Here is a 22543-nt window from a genome sequence, read left to right on the forward strand (position 1 = left end):
AACACTTATAGAGGGCCCCGCAGCTTATGTATTTTGTTTGTCGAGGCTCGTCTCATTCATTATTTAAAAAAATAATTGCAACGTCATGGAAATGCATCTCGAACTACGTCACAATCAATGTACCCGTGATTATCGACATATTTCGACTTCGTTGAGATTTGGATTTGGGTCACATAAATGTGCACCCGGGTTTAAGAAGGTAATATTATTTAAAGTACGCGCCTAAAGAGACTAACGCGTTGTTATTTTGGGAAGAAGGCCGTGAAATTCGCTAAGCGGTCGATCCCGAGTTCTAAGTAATTAATATATACAATCGTGAGGGCCCCGCAATCTGTGAGTTTTACTAGGCGAGGCTTATCTTGTTTATTTTAAAAAGACAATCCTAAAGTGACTACATTTTTTCTCTTTTTATTTATCTCTAAAAGAAAAAGAAATCCTACCCAATCAACTTAATTCACAAAGTCCGGTACAATAAGGTTTGTTATAACTGGGGTTCATGGGCACATGAATTCAAATCATTCAACGGTTTTGGGCCTTTCTACAGTCCGTGTAAGAAATCAGTACAAACGCCAGCTTGGGCCCAAATGTGAGCCCAATTAAACAACGGCTGAGGGCAGGGCCCCAAGTCAAATCTCCACAGCATCAGTTACATGAATAAAACGCGAATATTACTCCTACTCATTCTACTGTTCGTTATTTACATATAAGAAATGGCTTATATCATGCATCAAGTCCAATTTGGTTTAACACTGCCTTTATTAACGTCAATCCGGGCAACCAGTACCCTTAATTTGAATTACATGTTCCTGCTTCAAAACTAGTGAACCATTACCAATTGTTTTGAGAAATCTGTGATTATTTAACAGTAGAACAACACAATCCGAAATGCTAAAATCATAATTGACGCCTACGACTGGTGCTATCTAACAATGCTAGTCACATTTACAATCTTCTCTTCTTTTCAATTGCTGCAGTGATATCTGAATTATCAAATGGTGTGCAAGCTAAATACTCAAAACTAATAGAACATAATCTAACAACTATAGCTTCCGATTGATTTTAACAGTCCATTAAGCTCGTTCCTAACTTCACAGATGCCCACATGTAGTAGTATGAACTATGTTTTTAAACAACAGGAGAAACTCATACAACTTAATTTCAGTCCAACTATTATAGACTAACATGGATCTATATCATCAGTGAGTGTATAATTTAAACACACAACTCAAAGAGAGGTTAAATCAGAAACAAGCTTCACTTCTTCATATAGCATTATTTCCGCACATTTTCAGCCTACAGTCATTCGAAGGGTGCAATAGTGTACCTGGCATTGGAAAATATAAGAAGAGGAAGATGAGAATCAGCAGAGCAGTAACAACACAGCAACAACAAACAGCAACAAATAACCAACAGCTTGAAAGTGACCCAATGTGGTACCAGAAGGACCAAAATGCAACCCAGGAACGAAATAGAAAAGAGATTGACCCACAACACTTCCAGTAGCAAAACACACCAGAAATAAATCAGGAAAACCAGTTAAAGCTCCAGCAATACCAATAGCAACACAAATACCCAAATTAAGCCTAACAGAACTTGAGTTTAAACCAGAAAGTAGACCAATAGACTTCAAGAGTAGATTCAGCAAGCAACAAAGAGCATGAATCAGTGTTTAAGACTCCAAATCCAACTAAAAACCAATGGAACAGTAACTTTCAATCCTTTCCTATTTTTTCTTCTTTTTTCAAACTCTCAGACTTAGTTTCAAAACTGAATCCTTCAAGAACTCCTAAACCTCTCAGAATACCTCTCTCCGATCCCCTTTTTCTTCTAAAGTCTACCCAAAAGAAACAGCCAGACCAAACTCTAAAAGTGTGTTAACAATGCCCTCTCTACCCTCTCCAAAAATCTCTTTTTTTTTCCTTTACACTGTCCCGATCCCTCTCCTTTATAGCCAATCTTTTTATCTTTTTCCAGCTCTTAGGAGCATTTAGACCCATTAATCAAACATTTTTCCCATGATCTTCTCTAGGACTCCACTAAGGTCTGTTTTTGTCCCCCACTAACCCTTGTCTTTCCTTTATTTTATTCAATGGTTATGGGTAGTGCATACTTTAATTAAATCCCTATTAGGTCTCCCCATGTTATTATGTTTTGTTCCCCGCTAATACTAAACAATTCATTAGTTTAATGGCACTTTAGTACCCTACTGTCAGGCCATTCAACTTAAACCCATTTCAAACCTTTCAAATCCCAAAATACCCTCCTAGGGTCCCTGAAATTACTGTCCTACCCAATCCCCTGTACCTCATCAGCTATAACCAATCTCCTTAAACAGATAACTAAGTTGATTCCTAATTAATCACCAAACTACAACAGCTATAACCAATCCAGCCTATCAAATTCTAATAGTGATTCAATCAGAATTGAAGCAGCATGAGTCAAATCAGGTTATTCTAACATTCAAGCATGTAAAACCAATCGACGACACTTATCCAATTGACTACACGAATTACAACACATACAATCAATAGCAAATAAGAATCGAACAGGCACACAGGTGATTCGAATCGTATTGATAGAAACAAGGATTCATAATAAAACTTAACTAATCGACGACACTCATTCAAATCGATTATATAGTTTATCATATACATTGACCATGACCAGAAAAAGTTCGACCAAATAAAAGGTCATTGAAGAAGGACAGAATCAATCTACAAAAAGAATTGAAAAATGAATAAAACTAAACTAAACAAATAAACAAATATAAATACATACAAAATGGAATCAACAGGACAGGAAAAATACCTCAAGAACTCGGACACTACACGATCCTGACTTGGACTCTGACTCGGACCTTTTTTGAGGTCGAAGGGACCTTAATCGAGTGTTCTCAACTGAGAACACTTCGACTAAGGTCCACTAGACACCCAAATTCCTTTTCTTCGGACAGACTTCAACCTTTGGTTTTCTAGGGTTCTTGGGGGTTCGATTTGGGGTTCGAACGGTTCTGATCTGATTCGAACCAAACCAACGGTGGTTTGGTAACGAGGGTGGTCAGGGGGTGCCGTGGGGTGAGTTTGGGGCTGGTTGGGGTAGTTTCAAGTTTTGCTCGAATCTTCGATTGAAGATTCGAGAAGCTACAGGCTGATTCGAGCAAAACGGGTAAGAGATTCGTGGAGAGGGTGGTTAGGTGCTCGAGGGGTGTTAGTTTCATGGTTATCGGCATCGTTGCCGCCGGCTTTCAGGCGAAAGGGTTTCAGGGCGGCTAGGGTTTCGAGGGTCGTTTGGTTTGTCTCTAAAAGAGACGAAGGATGAACAGAGGGTATGGCTTGGGGGGTATGGGGTGAGAGATTGGACTTATATACGGGGGAGGGGATTAAATCCTGGCCGTTGGATCAATGAAGATTGACGGCTAGGATCAAGGAGATTAACCAATACTGCGTCGTTTAGTTTAAGTAGGGGGTCGATTTGAACCGGGTAACGGGTCGGGCTAGGGAATGGGTAAGGGAGACGACTTTTGAGCCGTTGGATCATGCAGGACCAACAACTGTGATTAATTGCTGTTGAAACGACGTCGTTCGAACGTCTGTGAGATTTGGACCGGTCTGGGCATCTGTTTGGGCCTGATTTTTGGTCAAAATATAATGGCCCAGTTCCGATTTGGTCCAATTTTCACTCTTTTCTTTTCTTTTTCATTTTCTTTTAATTCCTTTTCAACTAAAAATCCTAATTAAATTATAAAATCGACAATTAACTAAAAACATTAACTCTTAATAATAGCTATCACACAAAATTAAACATCAAATAAAGATTAAATCACACAATTCAGACATTAAATACAAAAATGCAAAGTACATATTTTTGTGATTTTTCCATTTTGTAAAACAAACTTGATTGTTTAATTAATTCCTAAATTGTAAAATTAAATCCTAAATGCACATGCAACACATATTTTTGTATTTTTCTTAATTAAAGTAGAAATAAACATGCACAGACAAAATACAAATAAATCACAAACAACACAAAACCATTTTATTTTGAATCTTTGGGAGTAGTTCTCATAGGGCAAAAATCACGTGCTCACACCCCATAGCAAAACACAATCCATTCCATATGAAAAATGGAAAGGAAGAAAGCTCAACTTGAATTATTTGAAAGTGTGGGGATGTTTGGCAAAAGTGCAAGTTCCTAAACCCAAAAGGGTAAAAATAGGACCGAAAACAGTTGATTGTGTTTTCATAGGATATGCGACCAATAGTAAAGCATATCGATTTCTTGTTCATAAATCACGACATTCATAATAATACGGCTATAGAATCAGATAATGCTGAGTTCTTTGAAAATATATATCCGTATAAAAAGGAATGCGAGTCGATTGGTAAAGGATCTAAACGACTTCGGGAAGAAACAAAAGAAAGTACATTTAATCAGGAGGATCCAAGATGTAGTAAACGTCAAAGAACGTCTACTTTGTTTGGACCAGATTTTGTGACTTTCTTATTGGAAAATGAGCATCGAACATTTAAAGAAGCTATGTCTTCTTCGGAATCATTGTTCTGGAAAGAGGCAGTCAATAGTGAAATAGAATCCATATTGAACAACCATACATGGGAATTGGTTGATCTTCCTCCTGGAAATAAACCTTTGGGTTGTAAATGGATTTTTAAAAGAAAAATTAAAGATGATGGCACTATTGATAAATTTAAGGCAAGACTTATTGTCAAATGGTATAGACAACGAGAAGGTCTTGACTACTTTGATACATATTCTCCAGTGACGAGGATTACGTCCATACGAATGCTAGTAGCTTTAGCTGTAGTTTATGGTCTTGAAATTCATCAAATGGATGTTAAGACGGCCTTCTTAAATGGAGAGTTGGAGGAAGAAATTTACATGGAACAACCTGAAGGGTTTGTGATTCCAGGTAAAGAAAAGAAGGTATGTAGACTTGTTAAGTCTCTTTACGGACTAAAACAAGCACCCAAATAATGGCATGCGAAATTTGACCAAACAATGTTGTCAAATGGTTTTAAGATAAATGAATGTGATAAATGTGTGTACATTAAAAATGTTCCAAATCACATAGTCATTATTTGCCTATATGTGGATGATATGTTGATAATGAGTAATGACATTGCCAACATAAATGCGACTAAGCGTATGGTAACTATCAAGTTTGATATGAAGGACTTGGGAGTTGCAGATTTAATTCTGGGGATTAAGATCCAAAAGACTCCTCAAGGTCTAGCATTGCCACAATCTCATCATATTAAGATAGTACTTGAAAAATTCAAGCACTTAGGCTTTAAAGTTACAAAGACTCCAATTGACGTGAATCTTGCATTAGCAAAGAACAAAGGCCAAAACATATCACAATTGGATTATGCTCGTGTGTTGGGATGCTTAATGTACATCATGAATTGTACACGACCAGATATAGCTTGTGCTATAAGTAAACTGAGTCGATACACGAGCAATCCAGGTCAATCTCATTGGATGACAATGAAACGAGTTTTGGGATATTTAGGACATACCCAAAATGTTGATTTGCACTACAGTAAATATCCTGCAGTGATTGAAGGATATTGTGATGCAAATTGGATCACCGGTTCAATTGATTTGAAGTCCACAAGTGGATATGTATTCACTATTGGTGGAGGAGTGGTATCTTGGAAGTCGTCCAAACAAACTTGTATTGCCCGCTCTATAATGGAGGCTAAGTTCATAGCCTTAGATAAAGCCGGTGAAGAAGCTGAATGGCTCCGGAATTTCTTGGAAGACATTCCATTTTGGCCCAAACCGTTGGCACCAATATACATACATTGTGATAGCCAAACGGCAATTGGAAGGGCTGGGAGCATTATGTATAACAGTAAATCTCGTCATATACGACGAAGACATAAAACCGTTAGGCAACTACTCTCAAGAGGAATTATCACGTTGACTATGTAAGGTCAAGTGATAATGTGTCAGATCCACTTACAAAAGGCCTAACTAGAGAGGTAGTTGAGAAATCATCGAGGGGAATGGGACTATGGCCGAGAACAAGTTATTGTGGCGGTAACTCTACCTAGAAGACTGGAGATCCCAAGATCTAGGTTCAAGGAGATCAAACAAAGTCATTAATGACGGTTCAACATTGTCAACAAAAATTTTGGTCCATTCTCGTGATGAGACAATGTTCAGTACCAAGGATAAATCATTAAGACTTTTTAATGATTTTTAAATTTGATAGGGGTATATCAAATAGTGTATCTACGAGATGACACGATTAGAAATCACCTATGTAAGTGTGAAGTGTTAGCCGCTTCAAGGAGAATTTTGCAAGGCCAATTCTCTACGCAATTATGAAACCAAGCGGTGTTCATGGCTGAAACAAACACAACAATGAGAACCAAAGACGGTTAAGGGATGATTATGTGACTTATGGTTGTCTAGGTATACACTTAAGTTCGACGGTTCAAAGATATCAAATCTACCGATTGACCGAGTATATCCGACATAAGTTCACTACGAAAAGTTCAAAGGGAAACCTACTTATCCAAATGCAATTAATCCTTGCTTTCAAATCACACAAGTTTTTCATGCATACTTCTGTGATATAGCCATTCCCTATTCATGTGGGGGATTGTTGAGGATTTTAAGATGGAAAAGTCTTAAAAAGAGGGTGAATAGGAAATGGAGGGAAAATGAATTTTTTTAGTAAAATTTTAAGTTTCCATCTCTTGAAACATTGTCCCATATTGGAAGAGGAAAAAGATTTTGGTGGGTATATATACAATTGCTCTTCTTGTAGCTCTTAAAGAGTTAAGAAGAAGTCAAGCCTCGCGCCGTCGTCGTCGTCGCTCGCTCGGCTCGGCTACGGCTTCGGCTTCGGCTTCGGCTTCGGCTTCGGCTTCGGCTTCGGCTTCGGCTTCGGCTTCGGATTCGGATTCGGATTTGGTCACATGATTGATTGATTAATTTTTTTGACCAAATTTATTTGTTAATAGTAAATATTAACGTAATATTATCTGTGTCTGTAACGGATATGTTCCAATCCGTGGATTTGTTCTAGCAGGCTAATGCGTCTCCCACCATTGCCAAATGCTTGCTCCATAATAGCAAGTGATTGCTCCATTAGTTAGCAGCCTGGTGCTCCGTCCACCATGGCCTAGTGCTCCACTAAATGAGTGGCAGCGGGTCCGTGTTTAGCAGCTAACTGCACTATAAATAGATGGTGCAAGCAACTTGTTGAAGACACAGAAAGAAATCGTTCCTCTTCAGTTTACACAACTACTGATATCCTCTTCAGTAAGAACTCAACATCGGCTATAAATTGCATTCCTTCCTCTTAGAATTTCCATTCGACTTCTGAGTTCTCCTCCTTTGTTGTGCATTATTTTAAAACTACAAACAAAGCAACCGTAAGTGTGATTTACTACCGAACTTTGTGTTCGCTGAAACACTGGGGTTTGAAGTACCGCTACACCAGTGTGTAATTCGTTCTATTCTGGGAGGAAATAATCCATAACCTTGGGTACTAGGAGGGGATTAAATTCCTTAAGGAAACACTGTGAATTCAGTGGACTCGAATTAATTACTGTTTCGTTTATATTTACGTTTATACGCTAACTTTCTTTTCTCCAGAATTATAATTTACAAATACAACAAGTAGGAAGATACCAAAAACCAACAGTATATTCCAAACTTAGAGCTATATATATATATATACATAAAGCCATATATCACTGATCTTGAATATTGAGGAATTACTTTCAAGAACCGGCTTCGAGTAAGTTTTCCAAACAAGTTTAATTCCAATGTGCACATGCTTCAACTTCTCATATGAGTCTACCAATTAAGTGAACGCACCCTATCAGAATAGTAGATGCAACGTTTGTAGCGCGCAAAGATGCTTTCTTCAAAACCAAAAGCTGCCACCGCTTCATTATTTAGGTCTTCAAACCATGCACGCGTTGAAGCGATTGTGACTTCCTTTGCTTTTTTTTTAACTAAAGGGTGAATATGTAATTTGACTTTTAAGTTTAGGGGTTCATGCTTTTTAATGTAACTATTCATTATGTACGCGCGTTGCACGTAAATCTTTAGTCAGAACTTTTATGTGAAAGAACAACTAACTAAATTTATCAGCAAATTATTTACAAGATGAAACGATCATTGTAGAGTAATTGACGTGATAAAAATACGACAATTATTTTGAATCTAGAAATTAATGGTATTACATAAACAGAATACTTGAATTCAAAATGATGTCGTCTTAACTTACAAAGATGATAAATTTATTTGAGTTTCATATGCATTATTAGAACCACTCTATTGCCATATAAAGGAAGATATTCATACAATATAGATTACTGCCACCAGCGTTCTTGAAATGATGCACAGGCTATAATCTAAATTCTAAAGTGAACCCAACTAAAATCAGCGTGAGGTGTTTTTGATTTTGGAACCTTATCATTGATGGCTGTGGCTATCGGATTGTAGGGCATGAGGTAGGACAAGAAGCCTCCTACTTTGCTTCCGCAATCAAATACATTACCCCATGCGTTTGTCCCAATATTGGGGGTAAAAGTTAAAAATTCTTTTTTAAAAAAAAGTTGGTGTCTAAAGATTGAAATATTTTCACTTCTGTCCTTAAAAGCTCTCACCTTTATAGGCTTCCCTTAATCATTTGGTTGGTTCTATTTTCATTTCATATCCTAAACTGGCCCCCACCTTCATCGCAATGCTATAGGAACAAGTGGCCTGCTTTAATTATTCATACATATTCATAATATTTGTGTAATTACTGAATATAATAGCATTACCGGTGTGAAAGCTTTTCATATGAAGTACTACAAAACGTAAAAAAAGAGAGATAAATTTGGTCATACTACATTAGATATTCGGTCATTAATCTCATAAACATTGGACTACAATTCCCCTTTTTTTGCTCATTGCAGCCTAATAAAAAACCATAATGTTTACTCTAAAAACGGATAACAATTGAATTTATAATATGGTTTCAAGGACACGTGATTTACTTAGCACAAATTGAGAGAAAAGGTAAATTGACAATGGAATTAACAGCAAATATAAATGAAGCAAACTAAATAAAATGTATAGCTTTAATCCTTGAGCTAGACTGCCCTCGAATTAAATGAATATTTCACCGGTAAGTATGAACACAATAACAAAAATATTGAGAGCTTAAGAGAAAGTGAATATATAGCCTTTGTAATGTGAATATGATGTCCTTTACAAATGATCAGGCCCCCTTTATATAGTGGGGGAGTCCTACTCTTGGTACAATTCTAAATATAGTGAGAATAACATGATTGGCTGATTAATCGACCTCTTCTTGATACGTGTCACGATTTGCGTCGTGATCCTTGATCGATTGCTGATATTTCGTCTTTCTGTTATTCAACCCAGTAAACTTCCCTCGATCTCCATCTTATTCAGTCTCGATCTTGGCTGATCTCAATCTTAATCGGTCTTAGGGTCTCGACCTTGACAACCTAACTTTGCACCATAGTATGATATAAATCGAAGCCGATCCTTGACTTATCATGCCCCTGCCTCGATCAGTTGCACAAAAAGGTCAAGCCCGATTTTGACCGTTTACAGATAGTCCGCTCGTTTTTTGGAGAGTAATGACAAGAAATGATTTGAGCCCTCGATCTTTACCTCGATATATCATGACGTAAGCAACATGACATAAGAAATAGAGGTAACTGAAACGTCTCGGCGACACAGTTTCCCAGGAATTTAATGCGTGCCAATCGACGGTCGGCCACTACCGGATTTGAACCGTCATCTTTACCTATAAATGTATCTTTCTTCGTTTTTCAAACTTTACTTTCAAATCCTCTTCACTCTAATCTCCAAAACCCTTTACCTTCTTCAGAGCTTTGTATTTTCAGATCTCTAAGTTTCTTAACAAATTACCAAGCGCTCCTCCCCAGTTTCATTCTTCTTCATATAAATGGCTAAGACTTCAAAAACCATTTCACAAAAGGAGAATGTTTCATCGTCATGGTCGGTTGGTAAGGAAACGACGACGGAGCCATGTCCAGAAGATTTTTTTCCCAGAGGGTGTGTCCTTGATTTTGATTTCAAGGTTGAAAAACTTCCTCGGTGTAGAGCCGATGCGAGCCACTATGGAGGTATATATGCTCGATAACTGAAAAACTCTTTTCCCGGGTTAAAATAGATTGCAACTAGAGTAAAAAACATGTGGTAGTGCCTGCTCTAGAAGAATCGATCACCACCCACGTGGAAGGGTTATTAAGTGTTTACACTTACCCCTTCACTTTGGGTCCTTTGGATCCGATTATCATAGATTTCTACAAGAAATACGAGGTGACCCTCGGTCAGATCCATCCCTCTTTCTGGAGGATCGTGATACTACTTTGTTTCTTCGCAAGCAAAGTTGATGGGCTTCCCTTCACCCTCGATCACCTCATACGCCTATATAGTCCCCGACTCTATCGAGGAGGACTAATAAAGCTTCAACGTCGGGCCACTAGGGCACCTTTCTCGAGCATAGACGAGGACAAAGACTGGGACTGGATGGGCTGATTTGTTCGAGTGAAGACCTCGGACTTGATCCTGGCTGAGAGTATGCCATTTCCTGAGAAATGGAATATGAAACGTAAGTAAGATTCCGTCCCTAATTTCTATTTATTGTCTTCATTTTTTACCCTTTCTTATTAGCGTTTTACTGGATGCACCCGTTGCCTGGATGGCGGGTGCGGTCCCCCAACTTGAGGATTGGGTTAGGAGCCTGATATCACAATCGACACAAGCTGAGCGCGCATGGGACGGTTTGGCGAAGGGTCGATGGGAGGCTAGTAGCCATGGTAAGTTTTTCTCCTCAACTTAATGATTTGACCACTGTTCGAATATTTTTTCTAACTTACTTATTTCTCTTATTTTGCAAGTCTTGGAAAGGAGGTGATGATGAGGCCTCCATCTGGTGATGAAGAAATCCCTCCCCCATCATCTGTTTCGAAGCCGGTGGAGAAAAAGAAGAGGAAGAAGGTTTCAACTTTCGTGAAATTTGAGGGGCAGAAGCCCAAAAAGAAGACAACCCGTAAACCACAGGGGAACATCATCCCTTTAACTTTGGAGTCAGTCCAACGGTTAAGGGAAGATCCCGAAGACGAAAAAGAAGAGGGAACCGGGCTGGTGGCTCGTGTGTGAGCCGGTGTCGATGTTTGAGGAACTCCCAAACCGGTGGGGGCTGAGACCGTACCGCCGCGACTAGATGAGCTCGAGGAAGCCTTAGCCGAGGTCCTCGAGCCAGAAAAGTTCGAACTTGCTTTGCCTCGAGGTGAGGAATCTATCGGGGAGGCGACTGATGCTGATATAGAAACTGGGCTCGAGGGTTCTCGAGATGAAGGCGGTGTCCCAAAAGATTTACCTGGGGTGATAAAAATCGGAGATTCCCTCTCATTTCCTTCATTCACTGAGTCGATGATTAATGATGCTCAGGCGGCGGAGACTTGCCATGATGAAGGGGTCCATAGTGCAGAAGACCCTTTCCGTGGCTATTTTGTCGAAGTGGAAGACGCAACCGGCCTGGGTGACTTGGAGATACCAAAGAAGAGCTTGAGTGAGGCTTCCTTGAGCCTTAAACTGACCAATCGATTTCCAGCTCCAAGTGTTGATCCCAGACGCAAGCGATCGATTGACATCTCGGTCCCGGAGGATGCTCGAGTCCTTTCTGCCCCCATAGGGGTGGCTAGCTACCTTCGGTGTTTGGTAACCGAAGAGGACCAGACTAATATGGATGAAGTGGAGATGCCCTTCCTGTTCAATAAAGTTCAACAGATGTTGAATCGGGTACCCTTAGATACCTTTGACAATTTCAATTTCTGTACTTATGCTTTTTTATACAATTTCCTTTTCCGTGTTTTGCAGGCTTAAGTGCTTCATCACGAGGCCTTGCTTCGATCTCGAGAGGAGTTGAGCCGGTATGAGGCCAAGATTCAGGGGCTCACCGAGAAGAAGGATGACTTCAAACTTCTTAGTGAGCAAAGAGAAGTGGAGGTTAAGAGCCTTCGAGCTAATTTAGAGGTGTCCCAAAAAAAGCATGCCGATCTGGTCGAGCAGGTAAACATAATCTTTGAAGTTACTGAAGATGAATCAGGCATAATGACTAACTATCTAAACCCGTAGGTCCAACAAAAGATTGATATAATCGGGCAGCTCCGTGAAGAGGTAGAGACTGTAAAGACTGAGTCCAAAGAATGGAAAAGAACATGGATTTGGCCTCAGAAAAGGAGACTGTCTGGGCCTAGTTGGCCTCGACTGAAGGTCAGCTCTGAAATATAAAGGAAAAAACCTTGGCGCAAGACAAGAAAATTGAGAAGCTCCAGTCTTAGTTGGGTTATGTAATTTCTAATCGAGAGAAGTTGGTCACAGAGCTCGAAGCGGCCAAATCGGAGGTCGAAGCGACCAAGGCCAATGCTGATGCAATGGTGGCTGTTTACCGGGCCGATGCCAAAGCTGCTCAGGTCCGAGCAAAGGAGGTTGTCGAGGTTGCTCAGGTTCGAGCAAATTGGGTTGCTGAGCACGCCAAATGCCAGTCTTGGAGGGAGACTCTCGAAGAGATCCACGCTCGGGGCTTCGATCTTTTAGTCGAGATTGAGAACGCTAGGAAGCTTAAAACTGAGGCTGATAAATTAGCTTAACCCGATGATGATGGAGAATTCAAAAGCTTGAGCAAATCCAAAAGTGCGGAACACCCCGAGGGCGAAGATGCCACTCCCGGAGATGGAGATGACCAGGCCACTTAGGCATTTAAATAGTTTTTGTATTTCTATTGAGGCCGCTTAGGCATTTTGTAAAGAACTTCCATCGGGCCGTGTTGCCCTTGTAAAAATATTTCGGTGAATATATAAAACATTTTTCCTTTCCTTGGCTTCTGAATATGTTAGTTTATGTAAGGGTCAAAAAGCCCTTAGCATAAAATTATAAAGTTGTATTCGAAGGTCCAAGGTTTGAGATGGAAAGGAATGATAGTAAGTATTGCCCTTAACTATTTCCAATCGGCAATTCCCGAGTGAATGTTCAAACTTTACTTAGATTTGCCCTTAGGCTTAACAGTCGAGTGAGGTTTTGCTCGAGCTCGAGCTACGGTGGCCCTTGATCTCGATAGATAGTTCCTGAGTGAGAAATTGTTCGAACTCGGGTTAAGGTAGCCTTTGGGCTTTGTAGTCGAGTGAGGACTTGCTCGAACTCGAAGTAAAACTGGCCCTTAGGCTTTTATGATCGAGTGAAGACTTGCTCGAACTCGAGATAAGGTAGCCCTTGGGCTTAATAGATAGTCCCCGAGCTAGAATTTGCTCGAACTCGGGTTAAGGTAGCCCTTGGGCTCCGTAGTCGAGTGAGGATTTTCTCAAACTCAAAGTAACAATATCCCTTAGTCTTTATGATCGAGTGAGGATTTGCTCGAACTCGAGATAAGGTAGCCCTTGGGCTTGATAGATAGTCCCCGAGTGTGAATTTGCTTGAACTCGAGTTAAGGTAGCCCTTGGGCTCCATAGTTGAGTGAGGGCTTGCTCGAACTCGAAGTAAAAGTAGCCCTTAGGTTTTATGATCGAGTGAGGGTTTACTCGAACTCGAAGTATTGCAGCCTTTAGGCTTTGTAGTCGAGTGAGAATGATTTCTCGAACTTGAAGTAATGGTAGCCCTTGGGCTTTGTAGTCGAGTGAGAATTTGCTCGAACTCAAAGAAAAAGCACCCCTTAGGCTTTATGGTCGAGTGAGTGTTTGGCTGTAGCCTATTAGTTTGGTGTAGCCCAGTGAGCTCGGTTTCTCGGATTATCCAGGCCTTCCTAAGATAACAGTCCCCGAGTGGGTATGGACATGGCCTTTAAATTTCGTGGGTTGCCTAAGAGGTCTTATGTCCTCAACGTTCAATATTTCGATCTGTTCGAGTTTATTTTATGGATGTCAGTCCCCGAGTGTGGGAGTGATTATTCGAACTCTGGTTACAATCAGCCCTTAAGCTCATTCCCATAATAGATTGAAGTATGGAATTGTAAAGTAGAAAAACTTTTTCTAAGACATGAAATAATTGCAAGGAAAAATACTTCTCTTTATTCTTATGAAAAATGATTGCACATGCGTACATGTTTTGAGCCAGGGCTCGAACAACCTATCTGGGCATGGTTCGTTCAACCGTTTGGCCCTATCGAGACCCCGTTATTATGAAGTAATTTCCTCACAACAAAGTTAACATCCAAAGGCAATGCCTCTCAGTATTCGAGGTTTATTGTATGGAACCTCGGATACTGTTAAATGCTGTCTTTGACACCGATTCGTGGTTGACCTTCGATTTTTGAGTTAGCACGATCCGTTATTGCCTCATTAAAAACCTTGCGAAAAAATCCAATTGGGACAAAAAATGGTTCAAGGGAAAACAGTGCAACGCGTGCTTTAAGACCTAAAGCTTCGTGCCACTCCTCGTCGATAACCTGCAAGTGTTAGTAGAATAATAGAAAGAATTGAAATGGGGTTGTACCTTCATTTGGATTTCATATGTTTAATGTGACCTTCCTCAGTACCAAGTCCCCGTGAACTTTGACCTCGATCATTTCTACTCTCATTCCGTGTAGAATTTTGCCCAGATCCACTGTCTCTACGGTCCCCATTATACGGTTGATACCGATCTCTTTTTGACCTCGGTTCTCGATCGATATCTCTCTTGATTCTATCCACGGACATGTTAGGATAAACGGACCCAGAGGGAGCCCTCAATTGATCATCCTCGACCCTGATCTTCGATTGATACCGATTGTGTACATCGGCCTAAGTGATAGCTGGGTATTCGATCAAATTCTGCTTCAACTGTTGTGAAGCTACTGAACTTCAAACATTAAGACCTTGAGTGAAATCTTGAACGACCCAATCGTCGGTGGCCGGTGGTAAATCCATTCGTTCCATTTGGAATCGAGATACGAATTCACTAAGCATCTCATTGTCCTTCTGCCTTACCTTGAAAAGGTCCAACTTTCTTGTTGCGACCTTAATGGCTCCGGAGTGTGCCTTTATAAAGGAATCTACAAGCATAGCAAACAAGTCAATAGAATTAGGTGGTAAATTATGATACCATATCATAACACCCTTTGATAGAGTCTCCCCAATTTTTTCAATAAGACGGATTCGATCTCGTCATCTTCCAAGTCATTTCCTTTGATAGCACACGTGTAGAAAATGACATGTTCGTTTGGATCAGTCGTCTCATTATTTAGGAATCTCGGGTATATGTAACTTCTTGGGGATTGGCTTCGGAGCTGCACTTGGAGGGGGGGGAGGTTTTTGTACAAACCTTTTGGAATCTAGACCTTTCAATATCGGAGGTTCCCCCGGATTTGGTCGACCCTGGAATTATAGGTTTCCACCTTCGTATCGTTTTCCTCGATCTTCTTTTCCCCAGTCTCGATTCGCTTTGTCAACTCCTTGAGTATCTGTATAATAGCAGGGTTGGTCTCTGATTCCTTCTCATTTGATTTTCTCGAAGCCGATTCGACCCCGTGTACAACTTCTTGGGATCGCTCGAGTTCGACCCTGCTTGGCGTGTGGTTTTGATTTTGGAGCTGAGCTATTGCTGCCTGTTGGGACTGCACCATTTCGAAGATTACGCGCAGGCTGATCCTGCCATGTGCATTCTGAGCAACTGATCGGGTACCCCACGAACGATGCTTTTGGGATCGATGGCCAAATTTCCATTATTGGCCACATGCGAGCTGACGCCGATTGAATCTATAGCCGGAACTCTATCGAGGCCAGTAGGGGGTACAATGTTTCCTGGTGCAATGTTCTCATTCTTGCCGTGGTGGCCGAGATCATTGTCAATGTGTTGAGGTGCTGGCTGAGAATTCGACATCTTTTAATCCTGTAATCAAAGACACTTCAAAGAACAAGCGTAAAATAGTGTGTATTACCAAAATTTGTACCATGCAATCACTATTATCCTTAGCCCCACGGTGGGAGCCAAACTGTTTACCCTAAAAAGGGATAACAATTGAATTTATACTGTGATTTTAAGGACACATGATTTACTTAGCACAAATTGAGAGAAAAGGTAAATTGACAATGGAATTAACTGCAAATATAAATGAAACAAACCAAATAAAATGTATAGCTTTAATCCTTGAGCTAGACTGCCTTCGAAATAAATGAATATTTCGCCGGTAAGTGTGAACACAGTAACAAGAATATTGAGAGCTTAAGAGAAAGTGAATATATAGCCTTTGTAACGTGAATATGATGCCCTTAACAAATGATCAGACCCCCTTATATAGTAGGGGAGTCCTACTCTTGGTACAATTCCAAATAGAGTGAGAAATTCCATGATTGGCTAATCGTCCCCCTCTTGATACATGCTGGGATTTGCACCGTGATCCTCGCCCGATTGCAGATATTTTGTCTTTCCGTTATTCAACCCGGTAAACTTCCCTCGATCTCCATCTTTTTGTGGATCCGATCTTGGTCGATCTCGGTCTTGGTCGGTCTCGATTTTAATCGGTCTAGGGTCTCGACCTTGACAACCTAACTCTGCACCATAGTATGATATAAATCGAAGCCAATCCTTGTCTTATCATGCCCCTGCCTCGATCATTCGCACAAAAAAGGCAAGCTCGATTTTGACCGTATACACATAATCCCCTCATGCCGCCCCCATTCCCCCCCCCCCAAAAAAAAAAAATACAACCTCACTTGCCATTCTCTCGTCAGAAATTCTATACTTGCTAGTTTCAACTAACTGGCTGCTAACTTCTTTTAGCTTTTCTGTCATAAGAGAGAAATCAATATTGTCTAGTATAAACGGCATGACAAGTAGCTCTAGCTTGTATGAAATGATGTTAATCTCCAAATGGTAACAGCATGAGAAATGAATCTAAATTTAGAGAAAAATCAAAAACATACAAGAACGTAATAAATGGCAACAGATTGTATGAAAATGAAATCATTTGCCAGAAGGAAAAATAAAATAAAAAGCCACATGGGAAATGAATCCAAAAAAACCAAAGGTGTATCAAGGCCCCGTTAGTTCATAAATTTTTTTGTATGTTTTTTTTTTTTAAAATATGTTTGTCCATGAAATTTTGTAAGCTTTTGGAATTTTTTCGAAAATGAGTTTTTCAAATCAAAATTTTCAGAAAACCTTTTTTCCCCACTCACAAAATTGCAATATTTTTTAAGTGAAATTTATATTCAAACATAATTTCAAATTTCAAATATTATTTTTCTAACTTAACTTCAAATATTACTTTTTTCCAAAAATTATAATTTTTATGTCCAAACTCCAGCCATAGTCCACTTTGAAATATTGTCAGGACAGGAAAAAGTGTATTGATAAATTACTGTCTGCCTTCCTAAAGTGAGAACAACGATGGAACAATGAAAAAGTTTTGCCTGTCCATTAATTAAGGAGAAGAAACCAATGCAAAATCCTTATTTGCTTTTTCATTTTTATCTTGGTTCCTTTGGGTTTTCAGGTGGATGGTAATGCATGGGAAAGCTGGTGCTACCTCAATATTATGCCCTATAAAATAGTTTGCCTTTCAAAGTAATATTTAGATTCTTTTCTTTTGTTCTCTGGCTTCACACAAGGTTGCATAACCCACCAATCGAATTCGAATACCTTGATATGTCATATATTAATCAACATAGAGATTATTATTATAAAATGTAAGGGAAAAAAGGTTCTGTTGAAAAGCATTTTAAATGAAATCAATATGACCAAGAAAAGAAAGGAAAACAAAAAAGAGGAAACACGAAAGTTAAAGTAAGAACTATATATCATGCAAAGACCTTGGATATCAATTAAGTTGATCCCCACCCCATGGATTGCCTAAAACGAAAAGAAGCACCAATCTCAAGACTTGTGGTATTGTTTTAAGTCACAAATCTCATTATTTATTTTGGAACCCCACGAAAACTTGCCGCCGTCACAGTAGTCTCTGCTCTTCGTGTAAGCATTCTGTGCGCACTAGATAAACCCCTACTGTATAATAGTTTACAAATCACATAGAAAATGTAAACCGCACTAAACAAACCACCGTGCGACAGACATAGACCCAGAAGACATTGAGGAAGAAATCGATCCCAAGTTATCCGTGTGAATGACCGCACTCCAAACCAACCAGACAAATGGGACAAATCTCATTATCTTATTACCCTTTAAATATACTTAATAATAAAGTTGGTTAAGCTTACTTTTAAAGTGGGGTTACATCATGCAAACCACTATGTATCTTTTTTAGTAAAACTCTAACATTGTCTTTGGTGTCTGCATATATTCTTCTTTTTCTTGTACAATATCTTGTCTTGTTGACCTAATCTTCCCAAGACCTTGTTGAGGATCCCTATTCATTTCTTTATTTAAAAGCTTTGTTTGTTTGTACAAAGTTCCAAGTTATTTATAAATCACACATGAGTGGATGTTCACAATAAATATTATTATCATGGTGTGGTTGGTGACAATTTTTTAAGAAAATACTTACTAACACCATAAAGAAAGCAGCTTTCGATTTCAAAAGGGACATCTCAGTATTTTTTGTGTGGTAGTTTAAATAAACAGGGAAGGGTACAGTTGCCATGTTTTTGGAGTGTTATGAAATTTGGTATGCAGCTTCTTCATAAATCAGCTGGTATTTTCTTCCAGCTAAGCTTTACCTTACTTTTTGTTCCTTCTGACAATTAACTCAAACTTCAGATAGAATTCTTCTGCCTTCCATTATTCGGATTTGTTTTTTCTTGTGAGGAACTGAATGAATCACATCAATGAATCATCAGAGGGTAGGACAGTCATTTCATCATTAGAGTGACAAGTAACATAGCTAAAATTTTTATTAAGAGGTGTCAAAATATATAACAATAAATATTTCAATACATATTATACATATATATAAATTTATTTTTTTACCTAACTACATATAATATTTTTTTTTTCCGTAAAAGGGTGTCATTAAATTTTTTTGACAGCCCCTGTAAGGTGGCTCCGCCACTGATCATTATACAGAAACACCTTTGTTTTCTCTCTCTTAAAAAGTAGTAGGTAACTACAGGACACGTCCCTTTCTTTTCATTAAAATAAGTCTCAAGAATAAAAAAAATAGAGAAGCAGAATTTCTGGACATTATGATGTTTGATTGAGAGGTGTTCATTTACAATCAGAACCCCTCCAAATTCCAAAACTATTGCTCCTTTGTTCTGCTTCTTTCTTAAATATATACACTAGTTCTGTTTTCTATTTTATTTTCTGCTGCTCAGTAGTTTTTTCTTCTTCACTTGGATGAAGCACACGAATTTTCTGCTGGATTTTGGAATTTGGGACATCATTATATCCCGTGTACAAAGTGTCAGCTCAAGGGAGAAACTTGTCATCTAGTGTAATTGGATTAATTAATTGTTTCTGTATGAAAATTTGGTTGTTTCAATTGCTTTATGAAGTCAAAGATTGGATCTTTTTTGGATTCTATTAGATGGGGTTGTCTGCAATGGGCTGCTATTGGTCATTGTTGAGATGAATTCTTGATGAAGGAAAGCAGTTTGATGAGGGTTTTGTTCTGCAAAATCCATTGTCCATTTATTTGCTTCTGTAAACCCTCTGCTGCTCATCTTTACACTTCAGGTCCATTGAAACTGGAAAGTGGCCCACATGTCACTCCAACACTTGTTTCTGATCAACAATCTGTTGTTGCTGAGGTCAAAGAAGAGAGTTCTTTAGATGGAAACCAACTTCCTGAAAATGATCTTAAAAGCTGTATTAGGAAAAGTCCTAATTCTTCAAAGGAAATTGACAAGAAGAGAGTTCAATGGATGGATAACATAGGGAAAGAACTTACTGAGATCAAGGAGTTTGAATCCAGGTATGTTCTTGCTGAGAACAGCGTTACATTTGGCTCAACTTTGATCAGCTTTTTGCACAAAAACATATTTCTGTTCAATTGAGTTGAGTTGTTAATTCTGTTATTGGGGTTTAAATTAAGGGGTAAATATGACAAAATGTGGAGAATATAGATCCAGGTTGTTGGATTTACTTAGATATATTATTGAGATCTAAAAAGGAGCCTTGCCATATAACTAGGAGTTCACGGGTTCAAGCCGTGGAAACAACCTCTTGCGAGTTGCGTACTATAGATCCTTGTGATTCGGTCCTTCCCCGAACCCCGCGCATAGCGGGAGCTTAGTGCACCGGGCTGCCCTTTTTATATCATTGAGATCTATCTGCTAGAAGTTTGACAGCTTGGATTTCTGAACAAATTAAGACTAAATAAAAATTAGGCATCTGATAGGAATATGAAGTTCTGCGCTCTAATTTAGTATGCTTTTGGGAAAAAATTTCTAACTTCTTAAGTTGGACATGGGATGTGATAGGAAATTGAGTGAACAATGATAAATACAGTAATAATGTGCAATGCCTGTGTTTTGCAGTCTAGGATTTTTGTAACTGATACTAAAGAATGTTTACTTGATGTGCCCATATATAGCTAGTTCGCGGTCACAACTGCTGGTTCTGATATCTTTGTACGTGGCATTATTTGGATCATTAACCTTCTATGCCTTTGTTTGCTGATGCTAAACTGGGTTTATTTTGATGTACACTTTCTTTGCCTATACTTAACTGAGTATGAGGCTTTTTGAATCTGGGCTGGGGAGAGTTAAAAGGGTGTGATAAGAAAATTGAGTTGATCGCCATGACTAAGATTCTATGGGTCATAATGTTGAACTGGAAGACGTGTGCCTTCAAATTGGCTCACGATGATACGCAGACGAGTTATGAGCCTGCTGAAGTGCGTTTTGCACAATTTTAGGTTATATTAATTTTATACTAATATAAAATATTTGTTGAGTAAGGTGTTCTTGGCAAACTTTTTAGAAAGTAGAAACAACTTTCTAACCATTTAAACTACTAACTGCCTCCCTCATCAATAATAAGGGGAGATGATGTCAGGTTCTGAGCTTATGTAAAGCCCGTTTATTGCAGTTTTTGTAGAACAGATTTACAGCTTAGAATTTAAAATTATTGAGCTGTCCTTAGGTGAACTGATCTTGCACAATTAGTTGATTGGACACGAAGATGGAAAATGGCATGTACAGGCATCGGTACAAATGCTTTCTAATCATATGAAAGAGGGAATGCTTGCTTCTCTAGGAATATGTGAAACACATAACAACCTAACCATTCAGAAACATAAAATTAGTAGCTGCATTCCTTCTGTTACAGACTAGACTTAGGAAGCATGCTGAGATGTCACATTTAGTACAAAAATTCTGTCTTTCTTCTTTCCTGGTGGATGAATTTTCTTTACATCATGCTAGAGAAATTAGGAGCCTGAAATGATTTTGTTGCTTATTTTATGAAAATAAATTAGATACATTAATACTCCATTAGTCATTTCCTTTTCACTTTTGTAGTTGTGTTCTGTCTAAATCCTATTTCAGTTTAATTCCCTCTTGGGTTGTTCCTTAAATAGTAAGCTGACTGTTAAGATGATGTTATCTGCAGTGAAACGGGGGATACTGATACTGAAGAGGAGACAAGACATTGTCTATGCATTATTCTTTGATGCTGATTAACCAGCTTCTTCCTGGAACTACTTCCAAAGTGGGGCTGCAGTTTAACCTAACCGACGACAATGATGAATTGACTTCATGTGCACGAGAACTTTGTTCATGATTAGAAAAGCTACAGGCGCTAAAGTCACTCACCTAAGCATGCTTCCATCAGAATTGCTATTCTTATTGCATTTACATCGAGAATTTCTTCCATGCCTTGCTTTAATAGAAGCGGAGTTGATGCTGTCATTTCAAAGCTAGACTCCTCATTTGAGTACATTTCATTATCTGGGGAACATCCTACACGGGAATGAAGGTTGTTCATGTATCACTTTTCTGCCATTGCGGATTGTGATCACTTCAAGCTTCTTATGTGAGAATTCAGGTCAACTGACAATTGTTCCCTGTTGTAAAAGCGTGAAGCCAAGCTGATGTTTCTTGCTTGATTCTTCTGAGTAATAAAACCACACACAAACTAACTGTTTTCTCCTGCAGTAAGTTTTCTGGTTCTAGCATTTGAAGGTTGCCTATAGGTCACGGGTTCAAGCCGTGGAATCAGCCACCGATGCTTCCATTAGGGCAGGCCTACATCACACCTCGCTGGTGTGCGGCCTTTTCCCGCACCCTGTGTGAATGCGGGATACTTCGTGCACTAGCTCTGCCTTTTTTTTTCCATCTGAAGGCTACTGAAAAAGCTATGTGCACACATGTTAAACTTCAAAGAACAAGCAGCCTGTATTGTTTCTGTTGGTTTCTCCAAATAATAAACTTAGAATGAGTTTCAGCTTGTAGAGACCAATAATATATTGTGCATCAGTGAAACTGCTTTTGATCATGAAAGGAAGATTAGAGGGATAAACAAGCTTAACTTTGAAGATGTAACAAGTTATAATTCCTCTTCATTTTCACAAACAAATTGCCGCCAATGATCAGCTTTATCAGTAAAATCAAATAGTTCATGTAGTAATTTGTTTTTT

At 39.0% G+C, this 22543-nt stretch overlaps 1 protein-coding gene across 1 annotated transcript; it reads left to right on the forward strand.

Annotated features, from left to right (window-relative positions):
* Positions 1-19169: 19169 nt before the first annotated feature.
* LOC107813900 (uncharacterized) lies at positions 19170-22358 on the forward strand. The gene is made up of 2 exons (XM_016639215.2): positions 19170-19876; positions 21517-22358. The coding sequence occupies exons 1-2, from the start codon at positions 19542-19544 to the stop codon at positions 21575-21577; spliced, it is 396 nt and encodes a 131-aa protein (XP_016494701.1). The 5' UTR covers positions 19170-19541; the 3' UTR covers positions 21578-22358.
* Positions 22359-22543: the final 185 nt, after the last annotated feature.

Source organism: Nicotiana tabacum, chromosome 18 (assembly GCF_000715075.1).
Source record: "Nicotiana tabacum cultivar K326 chromosome 18, ASM71507v2, whole genome shotgun sequence".
NCBI classification, from domain to species: domain Eukaryota; kingdom Viridiplantae; phylum Streptophyta; class Magnoliopsida; order Solanales; family Solanaceae; genus Nicotiana; species Nicotiana tabacum.

Bases quoted from the DNA above. Each gene is read 5' to 3' on its own strand.
- LOC107813900 (XM_016639215.2), top strand. From the start codon at position 19,542: ATGAAGGAAAGCAGTTTGATGAGGGTTTTGTTCTGCAAAATCCATTGT. The intron at 19,877-21,516 runs GTATGTTCTTGC...TGTTATCTGCAG, and splicing joins ATCAAGGAGTTTGAATCCAG to TGAAACGGGGGATACTGATA.